The sequence below is a fragment of the Aulonocara sp. 'chitande type north' Nkhata Bay genome, linkage group LG9, assembly GCF_057382095.1.
Source record: "Aulonocara sp. 'chitande type north' Nkhata Bay isolate Kocher_YH1m ecotype deep benthic linkage group LG9, A_spYH_male_GT1.1, whole genome shotgun sequence".
Lineage (NCBI taxonomy): Eukaryota > Metazoa > Chordata > Actinopteri > Cichliformes > Cichlidae > Aulonocara > Aulonocara sp. 'chitande type north' Nkhata Bay.
In genome coordinates this window covers 8,056,356-8,081,970 of record NC_141352.1, presented here as the reverse complement: position 1 = coordinate 8,081,970, position 25,615 = coordinate 8,056,356, and the positions used below count along the sequence as shown (strand labels likewise).

Here is a 25,615-nt window from a genome sequence, read left to right as displayed (position 1 = left end):
GTTTAAACAACATCTTGAAACAGAGACTGAAAAGAGTTCATACAATGGAACGAATGACAGCAAGCTTGCAACTAAAGATGGAGATCTTCTACCAGGAACTGTGTGGCCAGATCCTGAATGAACAAGAACTTTGGAACATTACTAATATGAAGCTATAAATCTCTATACGACATGCGATCATATTAATCTTGGTCTGTTTTTGTTTCCTTTCCTGTCTTAAATGGTCTCATGACAGAGAATGTTAACATGTTGTTTGTTTGTTTATTACCCCAAAAATGACTAAATAAACATCTAAAAAACCCAAAAAAAACGCCTTGGCTGCATTTTTAGGTAAACAGCTGCAAAAAACTTTGTTGTTTTCATAACTCAGTAACTTTTTTGAAGAACTATATAATTAATTGCCCAACATTGGTCTTTATTTACTGTACTTGCAGACAGAGTTACAGACTCTCTCCCAGACCACAGACTCAGAATACAAGTCAGAGCTTTATAAAAAGAAAAAAGAAAGTTGTGTTTTCAAAATTGGAGTTCAGGTTATTTTTCCTTCCAATAGTGTTAACATGCTACAGGTCATGGACAAGATTGTTTTTAATTTTCATTGTAAGTGGGATAAAGCAGTTACTTAAAAGTAGTCTAACATAAATGCTGTAATTTGATTACTTTAATAAACATGTAACTTGGATGGACGTGATGCTGGCGTGACCACAGTGGTCCAAGGAGGGAGTTTTGTGCGTTCGCTCAGACACATGAAACATTAGAGGGAACGTTGCTCCTCCCACCACTGAACAAAGTCCTCAGTGACTGGACCGTGGCTGGTTTCACCCTCTTTCAGTAAGCTGACAATAACAGAGTCATCTGCATATTTAATGATGGCCCTGTTTTCATATCTGCTCTGACACATGTTTGTATAGAGAGTGAATAATAAGGGTGATAAGACGCAGCCTTGAGGAGAACCTGTGGAGGAGAACACTGGGTCAGACAGAACCCCATTTATTCTCACTCTTTGTGACCTGTCAGTTAGAAAATCTCAAATCCAGCCCACCAGGTTCTCCCTGATTTCAAACTGTTCTAAAAGTCTTTTAGTTAAAATATGGGCTGTGTTGTATTAAAAGCTGCAGAAAAATTGATGAACTGAAGTCTTGCAGAAGTCCCTTCACTCTCTACATGTGTAAGAATCAGATTTAGTCAAAGTGCGTCCTCCACTCCTCTGTTGGGCCTGTATGCAAACTGCATTGGATCCAGCTGATGTTCAGTCTCTTTCATAACCACATTTCTGATGAGTTTTTCAGAGACTTTCTGAGGTGAGGGCAAAAGGCCTGAAGTCGTTTAGAAGTTTTGGACGACTAGATTTAGGGACAGGAACCACGACAGCTTCTTCCCAAAGAGAGGACACATGCTGCACTAATGTTATCAGGACCCTGGCTCTTGTTCACATTAACTGCATGAAAGGCCTTTTGGACATCGCTGAGTTAAATGACAAAGTGCTGAGTGTCTCTCAGTTTCAGTTCCAAAATATCCTCGCTAACATCAGAAGAACTGAAACGAGCATAAAACACATTCAAGTGTTTGCAAAATCTTTGTCTGATCATCTAAAATGATCTGACTGCTGCTCTGAGGATGTTCAAACTAGGGCTGGGACGACGCGTCGACGTCATCGATTACGTCGACATGTGAAGTACGTTGACCTAAAAAAAAATGTGCGTCGATGCGTCATCACTTTCAAAACAGACACGGCGGCAGCGAGTAGCGGCAACATGAGTGAGGCAGCCGCAGCCAACTTAAATCACTCCACCCCAACACGCAGTTCGACAGTACGGGGATATTTGAACAGAAAAGGAAGTGATGCAGGCGTTTCCCGGCTTTGTAAGGTGGAAATGGCCTATCAGAAAAGCACGACGGCTATGCACCAGCACCTCAAACGACGGCATCCAGGAGCAGCTTAAGCTTCGGATTGAAAAATTCATCGATTAGGAAAATGATGGTTTTGCCCAGCCCTATTTCAAACCCTGCTATGGTTTTCATACAAGTCCAGGCATCAGACTTCACTACAAAGAAGCTCTTCATAGACTCTTATTTCTGTCTAACAGGAACGTCTGAATGACCAACAGCAGCAGCAGATTTAAAACACCGCCCCCTAATGACACAACACAGGTACTACATGTAGATGTGAGTCTACAACACAGCGTACGATGACCAATGCAGGATCATGCTAAGTGTTAGGTTTTGTATTGTTGATTGTCATTTATGCTTAGAAATATTTAACCATATATGCTTAGAGGTGTATAATCAATTGTGTAGTGATAGTCTGCAAACTTGTGTGTATTAGAGAGCACTCTGGGAGCACGAGAGAGGTCGTTTTATTGTAGGATTAACGTGGCTATATCTGTTTTAGGCTAAGTGCCTTTTGTTTAGATGAACTGCTGGACTTCCTCACCGTGTTATCTAGGGTGAAGCATCTAGGGTGAGACTACCCTCTTTATGACCAAGGATGTACCTTTTGTGCTTTTATGTTATATGACCCTTTGATCAGCAGTGCCACACACACACACACACACACAGTATTCTTTGTTCACATGTATACCTATGTAAGATGTCATATGTTAATGAACCTATGCATATTCATGTAACCTCAATAAAAGAGCAGTGTTACGGGGGAGCGGACGAGAGCAACTGGGGTCAAGCGAAGGAACGGCGTTTGTCCGGTTCTCTCCCGTGCACGAGAAACATGAAGAACTTTGCCTACTCGTGTCTTGCTTGCTGTGTAATTATATTGTCTTCAACGTTCCAGCGAATAGGTTCAAGCTACAAACCTATCACTAAGTGATCAACAGAAAATATAATTTCATTTGAGAAACAAACTAATGAGAGTCGTTTAGTGCTGTGTGTATCTGAAGAACTAAACTACTAACCTACACTCATGTTAATGAGCACATCTGGACTCACCCAGCCTTTCTGCAGTTCCTCACAGCTGGAATCAGTCGACGTCGTCCGTCCTCTGATGTGTTGTACTTCTGCAGGTCCAACTCATCCAGAACCTCCTCTGACATCTGCAGCATGAAGGCCAGAGCTGAGCACTGGATCTCAGAGAGTTCCTTCTCTGATCTGTTCTCTGACTTCAGGAACTCTTGGATCTCCTGATGTACTGAGAGGTCGTTCATCTCCATCAGACAGTGGAAGATGTTGATGCTTCTGTCAGGAGAGATTTCATCATCATCATCACCATCATAATCTTCACTGTTCATCTCCTTCAGGTTCTTGATGACTCTCTGGATGGTTTCTGGACTGCTCTCTGTCTGACCCAGCAGACCTGCTAAGAGTCTCTGGTTGGACTCCAGACAGAGGCCATGAAGGAAGCGGACAAACAGGTCCAGGTGGCCATTTTTACTCTGGAGGGATTTCTCCATGGCTCTGCTCAGGAAATCATCCAGAGATTTGAAATTTCTTCCATTTCTACGACCAAACCCATCAAAATCAAAAACACCACCGAACTCTAAGTTATTCAGCTCATTCCAAGAATTGCCTGCATCATAAACATACTCCTCCTCATTCCAGTCTATGCTCAAAAAGTCCTCCAACACCTCTGTCTTCCTGTTGGTGAAACAGTGGAACATGTAGACTGCAGCCAGAAACTCCTGAATGCTCAGATGAACAAAGCAGTAGACTGGTTTCTGGAAGATCACACAGTCTCTTTTGAAGATCTCTGTACAAACTCCTGAGTACACCGAGGCCTCTGTCACATCCAGACCACACTGCTCCAGGTCTTCTTGGTAGAACATGATGTTTCCTTTCTCCAGATGTTCAAACGCCAGCCTCCCCAGCTTCAGAAGAACTTCCCTGTCAACCTCCGTCAGCTCCTGTGGACTCGTCTCACGTCCCTCGTGGTACTTGTTCTTCTTCCTCTTTGTCTGAACCAGCAGGAAGTGTGAGTACATGTCAGTCAGGGTCTTGGGCAGCTCTCCTCTCTGCTCTGTAGTCAACATGTGCTCCAGAACTGTAGCAGTGATCCAGCAGAAGACTGGGATACTACACATGATGTGGAGGCTCCTGGATGTCTTCATGTGGGAGATGATTCTGCTGGACAGCTCTTCATCACTGAATCTCCTCCTGAAGTACTCCTCCTTCTGGGCGTCGGTGAAGCCTCGTACTTCTGTTAGCCTGTCAACACATGTAGGAGGGATCTGATTGGCTGCTGCAGGTCGGGAAGTTATCCAGACGAGAGCCGAGGGAAGCAGATTCCCCTGGATGAGGTTTGTCAGCAGCTGGCTGACTGATGACTTCTGTGTGACATCAGACAGCAGCTTCCTGTTGGTGAAATCCAATGAAAGTCTGCTTTCATCCAGGCCGTCAAAGATGAACAAAAGCTGAGAGACAGCCAGCTTCTCTGCTGAGACCTTCTGTAATGTTGGATGGAAAACATGGAGCAGCTCCAGAAGACTGTACTGCTCATCTCTGATCAGGTTCAGCTCCCTGAATGAAAGCAGAACCACCACACTGACATGTTGGTTCTCCAAGCCCTCTGCCCAGTCCAGAGTGAACTTCTGCACTGAGAAGGTTTTTCCAACACCAGCCACGCCGTTGGTCAGAACCACTCTGATGGGTCTCTGTTGGTCAGGTAAGGCTTTAAAGATGTCCTGGCACCTGATTGGAGCGTCATGGAGGGCGTCCATCTTGGAAGCTGTCTCCAGCTGCCTCACCTCATGTTGGGTATGAACCTCTTCACTCTGTCCCTCTGTGATGTAGAGCTCAGTGTAGATCCTGTTGAGGAGGGTTCTACTTCCTGTTTCATCACTTCCTTCAGTCACACGTTCACATCTCCTCCTCAGACTGATCTTATGTTCATCTAAAACCTCCTGCAGACCAACATCTGCTGACAGAAAAACAGAAAGAAAACTCTTCAATGTCTGAACAACAACCAGAAGTCCAGTTTTCAGAAATGAGTCCATCAGCAGACAGATGTTCAGTCTTACTTTGTGCACAGCTGCTCTGACTGGCTGTCTGCAGTCCAGCTCTGGTTCTGGATCTTTCTCCACACTGGGGACAGGACCAGTCTCCTGATGAAGCAGACTGGTCCCAGTATGAGGAGATGCACTGTCTGCAGAACCAGTGTCCACAGCTGGTAGAGACTGGATCCTTCAGGACGTCCTGACACAAAGCACAGCTGGACAGCTGCTCCTCCTCACAGACACCGCTCCTCTTCCTCTCTCTGTGAACACATTTCTTTATCACTAAAATCATCGACTGTCAGTGACAAACATGCAGATTTGATGACACTGTGCAGAAGCTCTGATGGTCACAGAGAAAAGTCAAAGTGGACAAACTTGTGTTTGAGTTCAGTTCAAGCTTCCTTTGCTGTTCCTGTCTTATTAAACACAGAGTGATCAGCCTACAAACTCCACAGCAAAAGCCTTCATCACAGAGCTGATTATGTCCTTCACTGGATGTACTGGAAGATTGGAATCCATCACTTTGAACTGACCTTTGACCTCCTCTAAAAACTGTGGACAAGCAGCGGTGTCACATTCAGAGCTTTCAGCTTTATTTTGAAAGAGTTCAGTCAGCAGGAAGTGAACTTCTGGGTTCTGATTTTCTTTCTCTTATTTTACAGAAGTGAAGAAGAAGTAAAAGCTTTGAAATGATCTGAGTGAGATTTCTGAACATTGCCACCAAATTGAGTTCAGCCTCCAGCAGTAACTTTGTTTCTTGATGCCTCCTGATGATGTGATGTTTGATTACAAACCTGTTCATGTGTTAGACATGAATCACATGAACACAGGCAGAAAAAGCAGCCAATGAAACAAATGACAGAAACGTGTTCATTCACTGCCATGATCCAGATTTTCTATGTGCAGATGTTTGTAAAGAAGACGTGTGCAGCCAGGGCTGGACTGGGACAAACTCTACTTTTAAACTCTAGACTGTGAAACAGGCATAAATAAAGATTTGCTTTTTGCATGTGAGTCTGTGTTTGAGTCTTCACCGAGTGTTTGACAAATGTCACAAACACACAATTTATTAAAAACTAGCATTATCGTACACAGACCACCATTAGGAATAAACTATGATGTTGTTTATTCTATTACTCTCGTTTTCTTCTGCTTGCTTTCTTTTTTCTTTCTCAACAGGTGATCCAGGTGATCCATAGATGCATTTTCTTTTTCTGCCCATTCTGTTGGTTTTTGTTTTTTGCCCTTCTCCCCCGTCCCTCTTCTCAGCTCTTTCTCTTTCTTTCCTCCAGTCAAGTCTGTCCCGTATTCAGCAAGTGAAAATAAAATAAACAATAAAAGGTGAATCAAATGGACCATTACAGCAAGGCTGGGATGGTCAGTTTGGTAAAGTAAATCCGTTGGGCATCTTTCTTTGCCTTTAGACAACAATTCTGATGCAACAGAGCCAAACGGGACAGGCAAAAAAATAAATAAATAACAGGAATAAACTATGATGTCACTGGTAGAATTACAGTCAGCAGCTCTCTTACATGGTCAGCTGAGCTCCTTGACTGAAGTTTGGAGGATCTCTGTCTTTGGACCAGTCACTCCTCACAGACACACAGCTGGATGCTGGAGACTGTGACCTCTGACCCCTGCAAACACATCAATTACTGATAAATTCTCTGGTTAAAATCTTTGAAGTAACTCTAAACACACAAACTGGATAATGTGATGGTTTGTGTCAGTAATCTGAGATTAGATTACAAACAGCTGCAGAGACGTTCACAGGAAAACAAGGAGGATATGACTTTGTGTCCTTCTGTCTGCACGTTAGTACAGAAAGCAACATGTACATGTTAAAATGTCATGTCACATTTGACCTCTGACCTCTCCTTCAGTTTCAGTTCAATTCAGTTTTATTTATACAGCATTAAATCACAACAGCAGTCGCCTCAAGGCGCTTCATAGGGAGATGCTACAATAACACATACAGAGAAAAACCCAACAATCACATGACCCCCTATGAGCAAACGCTTTGGCGACAGTGGGAAAGAAAAACTCCCTTTTAACAGGAAGAAACCTCCGACAGAACCAGGCTCAGGGAGGGGCGGGGCCATGTGAGAGGAGGGCGGCAGGATAAAGACATGCTGTGGAAGAGAGACAGAGGTTAATAATAACTGCTGGTTAAACACAGAGAGACGAGTGAACACGGAGAGGGAAGAAGAGACCAAGAGGTCACAGGTTGATCTGGAGGTCAAACTGATAATAACACTATAGAGCTGTTTAAGACTCTGTTCCTTACTGCCAACATACAGACCTGTAGGGTCTAATTACCACGTTACTCTGACCTCTTCCTCGAGGTCAAATCAGGTGCTGATGGTTCTGAGTTTGGGCATGTTTGGGTTTTGTATGCCTGTTGTTGGATCATCATGTCTGCATCATGTCGTCTTCTGGTTAGAGAGTTTTATTTACGTCCCTGTGGTGATTCTGTGTCGTTCGCTCCCTGTTTGCTTAGCTGATGGGTTGGATTCCTGTTCCTGCCTGAAAATATCTGAAAACTTGATTTTGTGACCCACTAAGATTAATAAGAGTAATATTAAAAATTAAGTAGCTGCTGCCACTGTTGGAAACTGGAATTGGCTGGGCCGCGCTATGAATTCTGGGATATGGTGGGCCACGAAGGACACACCCGACCCATCCTTCAGTGAAGGACGCATTTGAAGGAGTCGACGGATTGGGACAGCCTTCGCCGCCTGGCTGTGACGTAGTCGGCCTTCAAACGCGGCCTCCGGAGGATGCAGCCGATGTTTTGGGACACAGCTTTAGTCAGTGTCAGTCATTTCCTGTTTTATTTTGACATTCTCTCATCCTGTGTGCACTGTGTTCAGTTTTGCTTCCCCTGTCTCATTAGTTTCAGCTCTGTTCCCTCATCATCCCGTGTGTGCTAATCAGTCTCTATCGGTTCTTTGTTGTGTTCCTCCTCATGATACTTTCAGTCTGGCTCATGTTTGATTAATTTTCAGGATTTCAGTAATAAAGCTGTGTTTGAGTTTTCCATCGTGTTTCCTGAGCCTTGAATTTGGGTCCTTCTCTGCCACACATGCTGACAGGATCATGAAGCCAGCAGACTCGATTCTCCTGGATTACAGGATCTAAACACAGTCAGAATAATAGCTTCCTTACATTGTTGGTGTAGGTTCATGACTGAAGTGTGGAGGATCTCTGTCTTTGGAACAGTCACTCCTCACAGACACACAGCTGGATGCTGGAGACTGTGACCTCTGACCCCTGCAAACACAAACATCAGTTACTGATAGATTCTGACATGAACACCATATAAACAGCTGATCGTCCATCACTCACAGATTTCTATCAGACTGTGAGCTCCTTTACAGAAATGTGACATCATCACAAACAGCTGATTGTTCTGTTGGTACCAACATGGCTGCAGCCGCCACAAATCAGCACAAACACGGATTATTGATCTGATCAGACACATTTCTGCTGTGAACAACATGTCAGATTATTCCAGTCTACATCATAACTTCTATGGCTTTAGCAGCTCTCTTACATGGTCAGCTGAGCTCCATGACTGAAGTTTGGAGGAACTCTTTCTTTGGACCAGTCACTCCTCACAGACACACAGCTGGATGCTGCAGATGCTGCTCCGTCCTCTTCCTCCATCTTCTTGATGTCAGGGTGCAGTTAGTCTGAGAGGTAAACACACACACTCAGAGGTGCTGTTGTACTGGAAGCATCACACTGACGGCTTTCTAATGTTGGAGCTTTGGCCCTAAAGTCCAAACCAGTTATTTTAGAGGCTCAAAGTCTTTAAAAACACCAAAACCATCACATTATTTAATAAGTACATGATGATGAAGGAACTCAGTGTGTTTGGATCATCATCATGGTGAGGAGCCCACATGTTACGGCTCCTTTGGAGAGAAGCTGAGGATCACTGCAGGAAGTGAGCTCATGAAACCAAAGTGCTGTTTGTGAGCAGGATGACTCTGTTATTGGACCTGCTCTGTGTTCTACACATGATCAATACTTCAAATATCTGTAAACATGTCATCTTATATTTGTTGCACTTGGTCACATCTGTCTTTAAAATAGATTTTAATGTCACTGAGTTCTTTTCTACCTTTATTGATTTATTTTGGAATAAATTAAATATAAATGTGCCAAAAACTGCCTGCAGCTTCTGCTCTGTGACAGGAAACTACTGTCAGGCTCAAAATGACTTCAGATTATTCATCACAGAGTGTTTATGGATCACAGGACACGTTACAATTTTACTGTCGATGTGTTAGTTTAAAAGAATGACGTGATAAGGTCTTACTGTCAATCTGCGCGCTCATTGGCTAATACCCTGAGACTGACAGGTGGTTATCCAATCAGCGTGCGGCCTCACACGGACATAAAACTCTTAAAGTTTGTTTCAGATCAGACCTGATGTTTCTGCTACAGCCTGTTTACCGATATAATCAATATCAGATATCAGAGCAACAGAAACGTCGGTGATCAGGACGCCGGGACTGAGAACAGGAAGTGGCTCAAACGTCGCACTTTCATAAAATCAGCCTGAACTCCTCTGACGGAGTTTCTGTCGCCATTTTAGTTTTTAAAAATGCCGTGATAGGGGCGGGTCTTACTGTGAACCTGCGCGCTAATTGGCTAATAACTTCAGATTGACAGGTCGTTATCCAATGAGCGCGCGGCCTCTTCCGACATAAAGTAGTTTCCTTTGAAAAACCAAAGTCTGATTATTTTTGCCTCCACTGACGGAGCCTGTTGTTCCCGCCACAGAGACACAGTAATGTCAGAGCGGTGTTTACACTCAGCTGCCTCAGCACAGCTCTCACTCTCCTCCTGCTCTCTCACACTAAACGGAGGCTCAGCTAAACTGCGCACTTCGCTTCACTTCCTCTCTACTTACAGGAAATCAACGGAGTGGACGGAAAGTGCTGAGAGGAGCCCACCGGCCTCACGTTTCACCCACAAACACGAACAGCGTGGAATTATTTTATGTCATAAGAAGAAACATTCACGTTAACACTCACCTGCCGCAGCTCCACCTTCCTCCTCCTGCTGCTCTGAGGATCAACACTTTCACTTCTCCGCCCTAAACACAAAGGATGCTGGGACTTGTAGTTTTTAACTTAAGACTTAAAGTTTTTATCTTGTTTTTTGTGTATACTTTATTAATCCCCTGTAGGTAAATTATGCATTTAACCCATTCACTCAGTGGATAAATCTCGCCCTGATGTTCTGAGAGGCTTCCCCGACTCTCTGCAAACACTTTTTAAACCACTTTACTGAAAAGAAATTGTTTTCTTATTGTGATATTCTGGATTAGGCTCTTTGAAAAGATCAGGAGGACGTGGATAGGTGCTTTATTGAACAGCAGGACATCACACACTAACTTGTTGCTTTGTTAGCGGTGCACAAGCTACCCTTTTTTGTTATGTGTTGGTCAACCAAGAACTAGCTCTGTAACAGGCACTTCTGTATTTTACCACTGGGTGGCATCAATTCACTCCATTACATTCCTCCCCTTTTAGATTTGTAATTGAAATAAGCAACCCTTTAAAGAATGTATTTCACTGCCCCCCCCCCCCCCCCCCCCAAAAAAAAAAGAAATATTCTGTGGCCCTTAAATGAACATTTTTTTGAATTATTTGAATATATATGAGTGCTTGTGTATAAATATGGTAAATGGCCTGTATTTGTATAGCGCTTTACTAGTCCCTAAAGACCCCAAGGCGCTTTACACATCCAGTCATCCACCCATTCACACACACATTCACACACTAATACACAAACAACACACACATGCTTTCAATTGTGTAATTTAAATGATCTAGTAGCTCTGTTTTGAAGTTCAGTTAACGCTAGAAATGTGTTTTGGAGTTTGTACGTGTTTTGTCTCTAGGGGCCACCACATATATTTACATATAAACATATATAAATAAAACCACTTTTTTTTTTACTTTAGTAATTCCTTTTGTGCATAATTTTATATTATTGTTAATAATAAATCAATTAAAGCAACAAAACAACCTGAAGAGCCGGTTCGGAGCTGAAAGAGCCGGTTCTCTACAAAGAGCCGGAAATCCCATCACTACAACTTAGGCTACGTTCACACTGCAGGCGAAAGCGCATCAAATCCGATTTTTTTGACCCTATGCGACTCATATCCGATCATGGTGTGAAAGTGTGAACGGCACAAATGCGATATTTTCAAATCCGATTGGGGTCACTTTCGTATGTGGTGCTGAATCCAATACATATCCGATGTTTCAGAAAGCCACCGCTGTTTGGATGGTTTTTGGTTTTTTGGGGGTTTTTTTTCAAATATTAAACTTTATTAAGAAACAGTATGTAGAAAACAAATGGAAAGAACAAACACAGAGATAGAATAAATGTATAACCGCAGATTTTGGATTTGGCTCTGTTAGTGTTCTTATACTTTTTTAAATTGTTTTTTATTATTTATGATTGAATTTGATCCTGCTGGGTTGTCTTAGCTTTAAAATCGGTCTTACTTTATTTTGAATTATTATTTTGCCTTTTCTAACATGTTGCATCACTCACTGTTATATTTTCTGGTTTTCTTTTTTATCGTTTGCTTATTTATTTTATTTTCAATACATTTCAAACAAAATATTTTTTGCTGCACTTACTAGTATTTACATTTTTAATACATTTCCCTTTGTGTCATTAAGGTAGCGTTTGTTCGTTTTGACCCTCGTGGGCAGCCGTACGGCAGGATCAAAGATCGTCTATATTCGTGAAGACTCGTGTCTGCTGTGACGTGGTCCTGGAGCGTCGGCCTGTGTTCGGCAGACGTCGTTGGAGCGATCAGCTGATCCTGGAGCATGCGCAGAGTGAGCGCTCGCCTCCCTCCCAGAAAAGCCTGGTTCGCGTAAACAACAGCAGACAGCTGCCGCCGCGGAGCTTTACCGCAGTTTTACCGGCTCTCGGATCGAGCTGCTGGTCGCCGTCGGGTCCTGTGACAGTGAGCTACCTGTCAGAGCAGCTGTGCTCACCTGCAGCTGTTAGCTGCTGACGTCAGCCCGGTGGCGTCATTTCTCTGATTAAGTGTCGTGTTTGAGGCTGTTGTGTCGTAAATCCGCCGGGAGCAGAGTTTGGAGCAGCTGAAGACACACCACAGGTTTGTGCTGAAGTCACCGAGACCTCTGAACTTTAGTTTGACCTCTGAACTGTAGTTTGACCTCTGAACTGTCGTTTGACCTCTGGACTTTATACAAGGAGGCTGCTGTGTGGATCCTACATTTCCCTTCATGCAGCTGGAGCTGTGTGTGACAGGAGTGAGTGATTTATGATGACTAACCTCAGCTTTAACTCAAAGTCAGGAAACAGATTATTACAGCTGCACTTCCTGTAGTGATCGCTGGCCACCATCAGGGGGCGGAGCTTCACTGAAACGCTTCCAGATGTGAGCAGCTGCTGTCCTCTGACCCGGTCCAGGGGTTTTAAAAAGGTCTTCGTGGACCTGAGATGCTGACGTCACAGTTTTTATCTTGTATCCTCTCAGAGACGATGGCGGAGCAGAACTTGGAGGCCAAGCTGAAGAACCTCCTGAAGCAGGAGAAGATCCAGCTGTGGAACCCGCCGTACACCGAGCAGGGCCAGCAGCCAGGCCAGCAGCAGGGCCAGCAGCACATGCAGGTGGGTGACCCGCCTGAGGAGGTGTGGCCACACACACCTTCCTACTGAGATCAAAGTATGAGGATATAACGTTCAGCCAGGTCTATGAAGGTCACTTTGTGACGCTGTTTAACAAATTAATCATTCACATGAATCCAATAAAATAATAAATCTGCTAAAACAAAAAAAATAAAACCATCATTAAAGAGTTCAGTTTTTCTTTCCTGTCAGAGGAAACCTCAGTTAAACAACTTACTGACCCAGTGAAACAGATTATAGAGGAAACACATGAGAGCAGGGCGCTTCTAGGATCAGAGCTTTGGGGTGCTGAGCATGCAGAGAGCTGCCCATCCAGCCAAGATACACTTTACTCGTCACGATGAGACGTCTTCCCCGTCTCTGTCAGTCCCTGCATCCTTAAATGTCTCCAGTTGTCCCGAGTTGTCTCTGACTGTCTCCTTGGTGCATTTAAGCCCCTGTTCCTCCCAGTTTTGAGATCCTTCCCAGACGCCTTAACGCCCACTCACATCCTGGGCCATCTGACCTCAGGAAGTCACATGATAGGGTGGGCCCAGGTTTCACAATGAACTCACCCGAAACTCTGGCTGATTGGGACCCACACCCAGTTTCACACCTTGGCTCAGGCGATTAGAGGATCATCAGGGGGTCCTTTTGTCCCCCCAGAGCAGGGGGAGGGGCTATCTATACTTTTGTTGTTAAATGTTGTCAATTAAGTACTGCATGCTTTTTATATTTTTAGTAGTGTCACACAAACAGCCAATATTGTCAAAAACAGAAATCTTTGGGGCTGCTGAAGCACCCAGGCGGGTTTGGGGGAAGCGCCCCCAAAAAGGGGCTAAAATCGCCCCTGGATGAGGACTGACTGATTCTGTTTCACTGAGATTCAAGCATCAGTGAGGTTTTTGTCTCAGCGTCACAGCAAAGTTCAGCCCATGTGCAGCGCCGTTGGATTCTGTTCTGAGCGCGCTCAGTGCTGTTCTTCTTCCATCAGGAGCTGGCGGAGCGCTACGCCCCCCTGCTGCGCCTGCCCATGTCGGAGGTAGGGGGCGCTCTGGAGTCGATCCGAGCTCAGGCGGTGAAGCGAGGCAGAGGAAACCAAACGTTCAGGGAGACGAGCGTGGCGACGCTGGAGCTGCTGCTGCCGCGAGACGCCAAGAAGGTAACGAAGGCGGCGAGGACAGAGGAAGCTACCTGACGGTGTACCTCACGCCACACACTCATCACATGACACACACCGACCCACAATGCTTTGCTCTCCTGTGACGGAGGAGAATGACCTCAGTGTTTGCTTCCAGGATCCAAAGGTCAGGACGTACCTGGAGACGAGGCTGGACGTGTCGGCGCAGCAGGTGGTGGACAGGTACTCGATTACATCGCAGGCTGAGTGTGTGTGTGTGTGTGGCTATGGAAACTGATAAGATTTTAGCCAATCAGATTCTATTATTGATATCTCTAATTGATTCAGATGTTCATCGATTGCCATTGGCTGCGATGTGAGAGTCACCTCCATCGCTAAGCAACAATAAAGACGTCACACTGATACATATTAATTACATTAATTATGTTTACTAAGCACGGTGGTTAGCACTGTTGCCGCACAGCAAGAAGGTCCTGAGTTCAATGCCACCACCAGGCCGGGGTCTTTCTGTGTGGAGTTTGCATGTTCTCCCCGTGTCTGCGTGGGTTCCCTCCGGGTACTCCGGCTTCCTCCCACCGTCCAAAGACATGCAGCTTGTGGGGATAGGTTAATTGGATAATCCAAATTGCCACTAGGTGTGAATGAATGTGAGTGTGAATGGTTGTCTGTCCCTGTGTGTTGGCCCTGCGACAGACTGGCGACCTGTCCAGGGTGTACCCCGCCTCTCGCCCTATGACAGCTGGGATAGGCTCCAGCGCCCCCCGCGACCCTGAAAAGGATAAGCAGAAGTGAATGGATGGATGGATGAAATATGAAAGGTTTTCATTATGTGTCCAAGGCATTCAACTGTTTCACACTCTTCAGCAGAGAGAGCCTTTTTCTTTCCCATGTTGCTTGTAAGTGGTGGTGTGCTTAATAATGTGGCGCATGCTTCTTCAGTAGAAAAGGAATGATCGCAGGTGTCTGAGGCTGATGTCGGTGATCCAAACAGCTCTGAGACACAATGCCAACCATGAGTTTGATTGAAAAACAACACATTTAATCTTTGTGACACTTAAATACAATTTTATTAATAATTTGGAACGTGGTGTAAAAGTAATGCAATACTTAATTACTCCTGGGAAAAGGTAACTAGTTACACTACTCGTTGCATTACTTTCATGTTACCCTGTAAAACAGCTGCAGCTCACTGTCTCATAATCACTGTTTAAACCTGAGGCACCAACACACCTGTAATGAGGACACACACCTCCAACATAGCACAAAGCTGACCGCACAAATCAAAGATGAAGACACACAAAAAATGGTTGCCACGGTGATTCGACTGTAGAAACAGGAAGAGGTAGTAACAAGGCTGCAGCCTGACTGCTCATCAGTTTGTTACCTGTTGAAGTTCAGGCTCTGGCTGCTGAGCCGAGGGGTGGAGTCTGCACACGCTCAGCTTTCACTCTGGGCTAGCTTAGCGTTAGCATGCTGTCAGTGCAGATGTAAAGAAGTGAGGTTGTGTTAGCAGCACTGTGAGTGTTTCTGTCCTGGATGCACGTTTCACTTATTTACATTTACATTCATCTTCTTCTTTTGTGCAATAAAAAATACATTTGGACACACACGGTCACTGTTTTCCTCCTCTGACATCCAAGCTGGAATCAGCTGATCGTAGTGTGAGGACAAGAAGTGGGATCAACAGGACAAATGATTCCAAGCAGCTGGAAAACTGGGAAGCAGAAGAACCAGTTCTCCATTCAATACTGTAGTAAAGTGTGTGTGTGTGTGTGTGTGTGTGCGTGTGTGTGCGTGTGTGTGTGTGTGTGTGTGTGCGTGCGTGCAGGGTCGCTGAGGAGCACGGCCTCAGGAGCATCAAGCTGATCCTGAGTGGGAGGACTCTGTCTGCAGGTCAGTGACCTCACAGCTGCAGTAGTCATGTGATCTGTCAGAGCTGAGCGTGTGTGTGTGTGCAGAGCGGCGTCTGGACGAGCAGGGCGTGAAGAACCACAGCAAGGTGATGGTGCTGAGGGTGAGCGACGGCGAGCTGAAGCAGCAGCTGACGGAGGAGGAGGAGGAGAGGAGGAGCCAGGAGGAGAGCGTCCAGAGGACCCAGAAAGGCTTCCAGATCCTGTCAGAGAGAGGTGAGGAAACAACCACGCCTCCAACACACCTTTGTTCAGCCCACAGGTGACCACAGCAGGGTGGTGTCCCAGGCTAACAGGTGACCATGTGGGCGTGGCAGTGGGAGGGGCACAGCTGTTTGTTTTTAAACGTCTGCTCCTCTCCATCAGACGGCAGCGAGGACCCACACACCACACCGTTCCTGGAGATCGCCGACCAGAAAGGAAACCCTCTGAAGATTCCCCCCACGGAGAAGAAGGTGGAGTTTGAGATAGGACGCAGTGTGGAGGTCGGCACCAGGGGGCGCTGCTGTGTAACCTCTGTGTGTGTGTGTGTGTGTGTGTGCAGGCTCTGATCCTGGCCATGGGCTTCCATGAGAAAGGTCGCGCTCTGATGAAGAGGAAGCAGCACGATAACGCTCTGTGTCACCTGCTGCAGGCCGACCAGCAGTTCAGGTACGAGCGAGCTGATTGGCTCTGAGCCGCGTCACAGCTCACCACGAGTTTATCAGCCTTCAGCCTGAGATCAGAGACTCTTCATCCACCGCCACTGTAAACGTCTGAAACTGTGTTCATGAGACAGGAAGTCCCTGTGTGTGAGCGCAACGTGCACCAGCTTTTCAAAATAAACCTCCAGAGTGAGGAGGTTTTCCAGCACATCCAGCGTGCTGTGTGTCATTAATGAGGGTTAAAGTCCTGTGTGTGTGTGTGCGTGCGTGCAGGAAGTGCGGCTCGGCGCTGCTCAGCTCCGTGGATAACTACGCCGTGCTGCAGCTGGACATCGTGTGGTGTTACCGCGCTCTGGAGGCGCTGTCCTGCCTGGAGGATGGGCGGAGCCGCCTGCAGAGAGCCGAGGACTGTTTCCTGCGTTGCTACGGAGAACAGCAGGAGAGACTGCTGATGATCAAGGTCAGACACACACACACACACACACACACACACTGTGTGTTGATGCTGAGGGTGAAACCATCATCAGGGAACGTGTTCATGTTTGTGACCAACATGAGGGAATAAACTTTCTGGTTTGTATTTGTAGTCCATATTTGTAGTCCATTTCCTGTAGTCTGAGAATCATTGACCAATCAGGTTTGAGCAGGCTGAGTGGAGGTGAAGACAGACTGCACTCTGATTGGTCAGCTTCTTAGACGATGCTGAGAGTGAGCATGTATGTGACACAATGAGTCTCAGTGGGACGACCTGTGTAAATAAAGTTTTAATGTTAATGTTGTAAACAATGTGAAGCTGAACAGTCTCACTGCAGATGTCCACTGTTTACTTCTTACTGGGATGTATCACCATGGTAACACATGCTGATGAGCTATGCTTAAGTTATTGCAGTGAATCTGTAACCTTCAGCCTGTCATTGACTTAATGTGTGTGTTGCCAGGGTAACACGGGCAGAGAGGAGGTGCTGTTCCTGCGTCTGTACCTCCTGCAGAGCCTCCTCTCCTACATCGAAGGAAGCGACTCTGAGGCGCGGCTGCAGCTCTCCAGGGTGAGACTCGGCTTAGCATGAGTGACAGTCCACAATAATCCAGCTGTGTGTGAGTGGCTCACTGAGCTGCTGTGTGTGTCAGGTGGAGTCTCTGTACGCGCGCCTGCGTCCCGACTCGGAGAAGATGGCTCAGCTGATGGCGCTGGGCTTCAGCGAGAGAGAAGCTCGGCTCGGCCTCAGAGCCTCCCGGGGCGACCTGCAGGAGGCCGCCATCCACATCAGCACCCGCCGACAGGTAACACCTGACAGGAAGTCAGTTCACCGCCTGTCGTCGTCCCGTTTGAGTGTTTAATAAAGTTTTATCTCTATTTATCAGGAGCGGGAGGAGCTGAAGCAGAGGGAGAGACAGAAGAGGAGGACGAGGATGGAGGCCATCTCCGCCCTGATGGAGCTGGGGTTCTCCCAGAGAGACGCCGCCCGCGCCCTGCACCACGCCGACGGGAACGTAGACAGAGCTTACGCTGTCAGTGGCCCCGCCTCCTCGTACAGGTCTCACAGGTGGAGCCGTGACTGACTCCATGTTCTCCTCTGTGCCATCCCCAGATCCTGCTGGACTCGAGCCAGGATGCCCAGGCGACCAATAACAACACAGAGGGCGGAGCTAGCCCAGAGATGGTGGAGCAGGTACGCTCAGAGGTCACGTTCAACATTCAAACTTTATTGAACAGTGACAAGACGAGCAGAGGAAAGCTGGGGGCGGGGCTTCTCTCTGTTCTCCTATAGCTATGTCTCCTCCAGCTGTTCTCTTTCTGTCCCTCCAGCTGTTCTCCTCCAGCTGTTCTCCTCCAGCTGTTCTCTTTCTGTCCCTCCAGCTGTTCTCCTCCAGCTGTTCTCTTTCTGTCCCTCCAGCTGTTCTCCTATAGCTATGTCTCCTCCAGCTGTTCTCTTTCCTTCCCTCCAGCTGTTCTCCTCCAGCTGTTCTCTTTCTGTCCCTCCAGCTGTTCTCCTCCAGCTGTTCTCCTCCAGCTGTTCTCTTTCTGTCCCTCCAGCTGTTCTCCTCCAGCTGTTCTCCTCCAGCTGTTCTCTTTGTCCCTCCAGCTGTTGTATTTGGGATTCGAGCGGGATTCGGCTGAAGCGGCGCTCAGACTGACAGGTGGAGACGTCCAATCAGCGACACAGCTGCTGTTGGACAACCAGGGCGTCCTCTCCCCGGAGCTGCTGACCCCGCCCTCCACATCCTCCTCCTCCTCCACACCATCCTCAGAGGAGCCCAGCTCCGCCTCCAGCTCCCCGGGTAACAGAACCGCTCTTCGTTTATCCAGCATAAACAAAACAAAGTTACAGAACAGGAAGTGTCGATGTTTGAACGAGGCAGATTTCAGCAGATCTCATCCTTTGTAAGGACCTGAGCTGCCAGATTAGACCTTTCGTCTTCCTCAGTCTCTGTGACTCGTTTTGTCTGACGAGCATGGAAACTTCTACAGACGTCTCTTTGCTTTTCTCTGAAACTGAGAGCTCACAGGGTGAAACTCGTTTAGAGCAGGTTCATCTTCATCTCATCAGTCACTGTGAAAACATGCTAACCAAACCAGCCAATGGGGCTTCAGTGAGGACGGTCATGTGGTTTAGAAACCCATCATCGTCCAATAGAAAGCCTGAGTGACCCGACGAGCTGAGGAATGTACCTCAGAGGTGTAGTTGTGATTTCACACAGACTGTCAGTCGGAGATTAAATGTTTAAAATAGAATCAATAAAAACCCTTAAAGACAAAAACAGAAAAGAAAAAAGTCACATGATCTAAAGTCTGCTTGTGTGACCCTCCAGAGGACAGCGAGCTGGTGAGCGAGGTGCTCGAGGACATCGCCCCCCACGAGGAGGACTACCTGGACCTCACGCTGGAGGAGGAGAGCGAGCTCATCTCTGCCATGAAGGCGTACCTGCACCGTGAGCCCGCCCACACCTAGTGACACGCTCGGGCCGGGTCGAGTGTTGTCGCTGTGTAGAACAAACACGCACACACACAGATCGTCCTGCAGTCGGGGAGTTCAGAGCGGCGTGCCAATGTGGAGACAGTGACGATCATCTGTTCAGCAATAATTCAGAGTCCTGCCGCTCAAACCGCACAGGTGTATCAGTTTAATCAGTGACATCATCAATGACATCATTGTTGGTGATGTTGGATCAAAGCGGAGTCTCAGTTTGTGTCTGAGCGGTTTCCTGTTGATTCTTTGGTTGTGATGGAGCCAATAAAGACGACACAAAGTGTTTCTGTCTGTCTGTCTGAAAACACAAAAACACAAAAGCAAAAACACCAGGTCAGTGAGAAGAACAGAGACTGAAGCTGATTGGTGGTGGAGGAGGTGTAGCATGGGGGTTAGGGTGGTGCATCAACAGACTCAGTCTTCACTCTGAGTCTCACTCTGCACTTCAGGCTCGAACCCTCAGAACCTTCCAGAAGAACTGTGAGACAAAGCTGAGTCTGAGCAGGAAAGGCTGCTACAGTGGCTTACAAAAGTATTCAGCCCCCTTGAACTTTTCCACATTTTGTCACATTACAGCCACAAACATGAATCAATGTTATTGGAATTCCAGGTGAAAGACCAACACAAAGTGGTGCACACGTGAGAAGTGGAACGAGAATCATACATGATTCCCAGTGTTGGGAAGGTTACTTTTAAAATGTATTCCATTACAGAATACAGAATACATGCCCCAAAATGTATTCTGTAACGTATTCCGTTACGTTACTCAATGACAGTAACGTATTCTGAATACTTTGGATTACTTAATATATTATCATGCTTTTTACAACAACGTGAATGTCCTATTGCTGTGTGATTTATTACTGTTACTGAAGGTCCGCAACTCCAAACTGTAGTAAAGGGACCTCTGACTAATACGGCGGGGTCCCTGTCGGCTCATAGCCGAAAAATAGCTTTACTTTGTTGTGTGGGTCAACTTTGCTAGCAGAGACAGAGAGAGGCGTTGAAAGACTGCTCCAACAGAACTTATTGTTTTCGGAGGAAAACAGGAACACGGTGTACAGTCGAGTCTTAACAGCTTACTTACAACTGGGCTCGTCAGGCTCTCTTCTTGGCTGCAGTGGTTATTATTATATTTACATGCTTCCAGCTCCCGTTTCTGCTCGATGACAACTCGTACCTTTCCACTCCCCTTTTTCTCCCTCCTCGCTCACAGACCCATAACGTGTATGGCAGTCCATTCTCCCAGCAGCACGGACTACACTGCCCATGATGCTACATTCTTTAGAGCTATGCTTGTAGCATTCTGCCTGTTAGCTTAGCACAACAACAACAACGAAAAGGCGCTCTCTCACCCAGGAAACAGCAGTCGCAGAGAGAGAGAGAGCGTCGCCCTGTAACCATGGCAACCGTAACGCTGCCGCCTGGAACAACAGCACGTAGCTGTCAAACAAAACCCAAACAGTCCTGACCCGCGACAATATGAAACAGGAAAGTACCGCAGTGTAATCCATTTATTTCAACAAAGTAACTGTATTCTAAATACCACCTTTTTAAACGGTAACTGTAACGGAATACAGTTACTCATATTTTGTATTTTAAATACGTAACGGCGGTACATGTGTTCCGTTACTCCCCAACACTGATGATTCCAAACATTTGTTTCAAATAAATAACTGCAAAGTGGGGTGTGCGTAATTATTCAGCCCCTGAGTCAATACTTTGTAGAACCAGCTTTTGCTGCAGCTCCAGCTGCCAGTCTTTTAGGGTCTGTCTCTACCAGCTTTGCACATCTACAGACTGAATCTTTGCTCATTCTTCTTTGAAACAGCTCCAGCTCAGTCAGATTAGATGGACAGCGTTTGTGAACAGCAGTTTTCAGATCTTGCCACAGATTCTCGACTGGATTTAGATCTGGACTTTGACTGGGCCAGTCTAACACATGGATATGTTTTGTTTTAAACCATCCCATTGTTGCCCTGGCTTTATGTTTAGGGTCGTTGTCCTGCTGGAAGTTGAAGCTCCGCCCCAGTCTCAAGTCTTTTGCAGACTCCAAGAGGTTTTCTTCCAAGACTGCTCTGTATTTGGCTCCATCCATCTTCCCATCAACTCTGACCAGCTTCCCTGTCCCTGCTGAAGAGAAGCCCCCCCAGAGCATGATGCTGCCACCACCATATCTGACAGTGGGGATGGTGTGTTCAGAGTGATGTGCAGTGTTAGTTTTCCTCCACACATAGCGTTTTGCATTTTGGTCTCATCTGACCAGAGCAGCTTCTTCCACATGTTTGCTGTGTCCCCACATGGCTTGTGGCAAACTGCAAACGGGACTTCTTATGGTTTTCTGTTAACAATGGCTTTCTTCTTGCCACTCTTCCATAAAGGCCAACTTTGTGCAGCGCACGACTAATAGTTGTCCTATGGACAGATTCCCCCACCTGAGCTGTAGATCTCTGCAGCTCGTCCAGAGTCACCATGGGCCTCTCGGCTGCATTTCTGATCAGCGCTCTCCTTGTTCGGCCTTGTTCGATTACACACAGGTGCACTCTATTTAGTCATTAGCACTCATCAGGCAACGTCTATGGGCAACTGACTGCACTCAGACCAAAGGGGCTGAATAATTACGAACACCCCACTTTGTAGTTATTTATTTGTAACAAATGTTTGGAGTCATGTATGATTTTGGTTCCACTTCTCACGTGTGCACCACTTTGTGTTGGTCTTTCACCTGGAAGTCCAATAACATTGATTCATGTTTGTGGCTGTAATGTGACGTAATGTGGGAAAGTTCAAGGGGGCCGAATACTTTTGCAACCACTGTAACTCTAATACTGATTAATATATTCCTGCGCTGTATGAGCCCCTCCTGGATGGCCAAACTCCTCCATAAAGATTATGAACAGAATCAGTGACAAAGTGCAGCCTTGGTGGGGTCCATAACCCACCGGGAGCGAGTCTGACTTATTGCCAGCTATGTGGACCAAGCTCTTGCAGCAGTTGTGTAAGGTTCAGATAGCCCATAGCAAAGACTCCCCATACTCCCGCAGCACCTCCTACAGAACACCATGAGGGACACGGTCGAGTGCCTTCTCCAAGTCCACAAAATACATGCAGACTGGTTGGGCAATTTCCCATGCTCCCTCAGGTATCCTTGACAGGATAGAGAGCTGGTCTAGTGTTCCACGACCAGGATGGAAATTGCATTGTTCCTCCTGTATCCGAGGTTCGACTAACGAACAGACGCTCCTTTCCTCCAAATCACGCCCCTCCAGGTCACACTGTCATTGCCCGAGTGTTGAAGTCTCCCAGTAAGACGAGTCCCGAGGTGGAGCACCCTCAAGCACCACACCCAAGGACTTCAGGAAGGCCGGGTACTCTGAACTGATGCTAAGTGCAGACAATCTGGATCTACTTCTAATTGGTGATTTTTGAATCACTCTTGTCTGGTCCCTCACCAAGGACTGATTTGCCACAGGAGACCCTACCAGAGTGCAAAAGCCCCCCAACAACACAGGATCCCTGGGACACACAAACCTTCCACCACGATGAGGTAGCGATTCACGGAGGGGCCTCTGAGTACTAACTTGATGTAAATTCTCCAGGAATATAACCTAGAGCCAAAAAGTGCTTTAAAGATCGATGCATTCACGCAGCTCATAATTAGACCAACTTATTGTTCCTTCACATGTCCTGTTACTCCTTATATCTAAATGATTGATGGTTGAAAAATCCTAGTCTAAGGATCTTGGAGAGAAAAGCATCTGGACTTTAAGTTTCTTGAAGACTTTTGGCCTCTCATCTGAGAACGTCTTCAGTTCTAAGAGCAACTGGTAGAGAGTCCAGATTTATAAGCCCTATGGGAGTGTCCCTAAGAGGGTCAGTAGTGGGTCCATGACCCTCTTAGGGACACTCCCATAGGGCTTAAAATTCTGGGATTCTCTGCCAAGCTCCTTAGATTACTCTGACCTGGATGACTGCAAACCTTCACAGACATATTTAAAGGTCCTGGACTCTTCTAACCCTCTAACACTTAGTGCATCATATGAATACATGAATTTTTGTGAGTCTTTTATATCATCAGTGGGATTCACCACAATACATCTTTAAAACTTTGTCAGAAGTTTCAATTAACTCTCCACCTGTCAGAAACAGATATTTTCTGTTATCTGTATTAATCCAGATTATAATTTCTTTTGTCACAGCAGGAATGAAAACCTGTTTATGTGATGGTGTCGGTGTGGCCACACAAATCAACACACACACAGACTGTTTGATAAAAAACCTGTTTTCTTATTTTAGTCCGAGTTTATTTATCGTACATGATTACAGTCACAGGTGAGGGGGGCTGGTCAGGGTTGGGGGTCAGAGGTCAGAGGGGTTTAGAAGTAGTTGACGACTCTGCGGATGGACTGGATGTTGGGGTTCTGGGCCTGCCACTCGTTATGGCTGCAGTAGTCTCCACGCTCAACAATGTACATGCGGCCACGGAAGTTTGGCTCCTCGTACATCACCCAGCTGGAGGTGGAGCAAGGAGGGAAGAGAGGCGGGGTTAAAGTGAGGAACATGCTTTTATTAACCTGTCACACTTTTGTTAAGGAGGATTCAGAATGATGTTTAAATATATTCCGCCTTAAAACATCTTTAGACTTTTTTCTATTATGTTAAGTCATGCTAACACATCCAACCTTAGGTTGTTAGCATGCTAACATTAGCACTAAATAGAAAAATTAAGCTGAGGATGAAAAACAGTTCTACTGGTCTCCAGGTGAGAAGTCTAATAATAAGATAAGCCTGGTAGGGTTCATCCTCAGGGGGACATGAGCGTGAAAAATCCTGAAAGCTAAAGTTTGAACTCAATCAATCAAATCAATCATCAGCCAAAACTTCCAAGAACAAGAACATTACTGTGTCACATTTCATCATCTGGGGATAATAAATAATGAGCCCCACAGTCTAAGCTGCCAGCAGCAATAAAGTCTACAGAGTTCATCCTCTGCAGAGCAGGAATATGTCAACAACCGACCTTTACTTTGAATGTGAATGATAAATATTTCCTGTTAGCATGTTAGGAATATTGTCCTAATACTAATCTCAGGTTAAAGGTCACCAAAGTCTATCCCCTGGGGAGTAGGAACATCAGCGTTAAGGTTTCTGGTAAAGGAGAAACTCACGCTCCGTCTCCGTAGACCTTCACAGAGTTGATGCAGTTCTTGGAGAAGCCGCGGCTCTGCAGGAAGGGGCAGTCGTCGCAGATGTCCACGCACTGACCGGAGAAGTTACAGCCCTCGAACAGCTCAATGCGGTAGTGCTCGCCGTGCTGCCGGACAGACGGACACGATTAGGTCAGAATCCAACAACAAAACCTACATCACAGACCGGACGGAGCAGCTGTAGCTTCAGGATGAAGGTGCTTCACCCCAAAGCAAGAAAAGATGGTTTCCCCTCAGTGGAAAAGACTCACAGAGTCAGTCTTTCACTAACACATGAAAAACAAACTCTGACATTTTTAAAAGTGTGAATTAAAAAGAAGATGAAATTGTGTTTCCTAACAGCAGTAAAATCTCAGATCTGTCAGATCACCTCATCCGTGCTCTTTAAACAATCACGACTCCGTCAGAGGTGCTCACCATGCGGATGGGTTTGCAGGATCCCATGTGGTCGTTGTGGGAGTTCCACCTCTGGAATTCTGGGTACTCGCCGTGCTCCAGGATGTACTGCTGGCCCTTGAAGTCAGGGTGGTCGTAGCAGATCCAGGCTCCGCTCTCCACACGGATCGAGTTCACCCTGAAGAGACAAAGACAGGCTCCAGATGTTACCCTGCAGAGGTGCTCAGTCACATGTTGAAACCATCAGCAGGTTTAACTGGTCAGAACTTTTTCATCCTCCGTCCCAGCACGATCATCTGCTGCTCAGACGCAGTCATGGAGTTCAGGTGATGATCAGCTGAAGGAAACAGGAAGCACTTACACCAAGAACTCCAGTTTATCCTGACCATGATGATGATGATGTCGGCCTCGTGCTCTCCTCTGATGAAGAGCGGCTGAATGTTTGATAAGGTCAGAAAAAAAAGTGCTGAATATGGTTTCTGTGTGGACGGACTTCAGTCTGAGTTTGTGCTGTTAGTGAAAACTGTTGGTCATCAAATTCACATCTTTGAGTTTGCAGAACGTCAGATCTTTGATATGTGTTTCTATTTGTCACTAAAAAGGAAACGTTTAGACTTCCTGTACGGCCAGAAATCACAAAGCTTCTGTTCTTCTGTGTTTTCATTGATGTCATTAGAAAAACTCTTAACGAGTTACTGAAACACAAGCTGACCTCGTATCAGTATTCA

At 46.2% G+C, this 25,615-nt stretch overlaps 3 protein-coding genes across 10 annotated transcripts in view; 1 reads left to right on the top strand and 2 right to left on the bottom strand.

Moving 5' to 3' along the window:
* The window catches only part of LOC147321545 (NACHT, LRR and PYD domains-containing protein 12-like), a 31,240-nt gene extending 20,957 nt beyond the window's left edge, over positions 1-10,283 (bottom strand). The window contains exons 1-6 of one of the 6 annotated variants that reach the window (XM_086305479.1): positions 9,992-10,283; positions 8,500-8,638; positions 8,112-8,216; positions 6,476-6,580; positions 4,968-5,203; positions 2,944-4,867 (exon numbers count right to left, since the gene is read on the bottom strand). In XM_086305479.1, the coding sequence (XP_086161605.1) occupies positions 2,944-4,867; positions 4,968-5,203; positions 6,476-6,580; positions 8,112-8,216; positions 8,500-8,612 (2,483 nt within the window). In that variant the 5' untranslated portion in view covers positions 8,613-8,638; positions 9,992-10,283. Of the gene's footprint in view, positions 1-2,943; positions 4,868-4,967; positions 5,204-6,475; positions 6,581-8,111; positions 8,217-8,499; positions 8,639-9,867; positions 9,889-9,991 lie in introns of those variants that run through there. The other 5 variants (XM_086305477.1, XM_086305478.1, XM_086305474.1 and 2 more) reach the window with 5 other exon arrangements.
* Positions 10,284-11,700: 1,417 nt separating this feature from the next.
* nub1 (negative regulator of ubiquitin-like proteins 1) lies at positions 11,701-19,567 on the top strand. 3 transcript variants are annotated; one of them, XM_086305522.1, is made up of 15 exons: positions 11,701-12,105; positions 12,490-12,623; positions 13,615-13,782; positions 13,919-13,983; positions 15,590-15,654; positions 15,720-15,887; positions 16,038-16,126; positions 16,216-16,322; positions 16,589-16,775; positions 17,254-17,361; positions 17,444-17,596; positions 17,678-17,824; positions 17,905-17,985; positions 18,400-18,595; positions 19,127-19,567. In XM_086305522.1, exons 2-15 carry the CDS (start codon positions 12,495-12,497, stop codon positions 19,264-19,266), a joined length of 1,803 nt encoding a protein of 600 aa, XP_086161648.1. In that variant the 5' UTR covers positions 11,701-12,105; positions 12,490-12,494; the 3' UTR covers positions 19,267-19,567. The 3 variants fall into 3 exon arrangements, with proteins under 3 accessions (XP_086161648.1, XP_086161649.1, XP_086161650.1); XM_086305523.1 differs by lacking the exon at positions 11,701-12,105 and adding an exon at positions 12,112-12,262; XM_086305524.1 differs by lacking the exon at positions 11,701-12,105 and adding an exon at positions 12,265-12,390.
* A 3,983-nt stretch (positions 19,568-23,550) lies between these two features.
* The window catches only part of crygn2 (crystallin, gamma N2), a 3,305-nt gene continuing 1,240 nt past the window's right edge, over positions 23,551-25,615 (bottom strand). Inside the window, exons 3-5 of the mRNA XM_086305573.1 lie at positions 24,909-25,065; positions 24,453-24,598; positions 23,551-23,796 (exon numbers count right to left, since the gene is read on the bottom strand). Of these exons, the coding sequence (XP_086161699.1) occupies positions 23,661-23,796; positions 24,453-24,598; positions 24,909-25,065 (439 nt within the window). The 3' untranslated portion in view covers positions 23,551-23,660. The remainder of the gene's footprint in view (positions 23,797-24,452; positions 24,599-24,908; positions 25,066-25,615) is intronic.

Bases quoted from the DNA above. Each gene is read 5' to 3' on its own strand.
- nub1 (XM_086305522.1), top strand. From the start codon at position 12,495: ATGGCGGAGCAGAACTTGGAGGCCAAGCTGAAGAACCTCCTGAAGCAG. The intron at 15,655-15,719 runs GTCAGTGACCTC...GTGTGTGTGCAG, and splicing joins TGGGAGGACTCTGTCTGCAG to AGCGGCGTCTGGACGAGCAG. The intron at 17,825-17,904 runs GTCAGTGGCCCC...TGCCATCCCCAG, and splicing joins ACGTAGACAGAGCTTACGCT to ATCCTGCTGGACTCGAGCCA.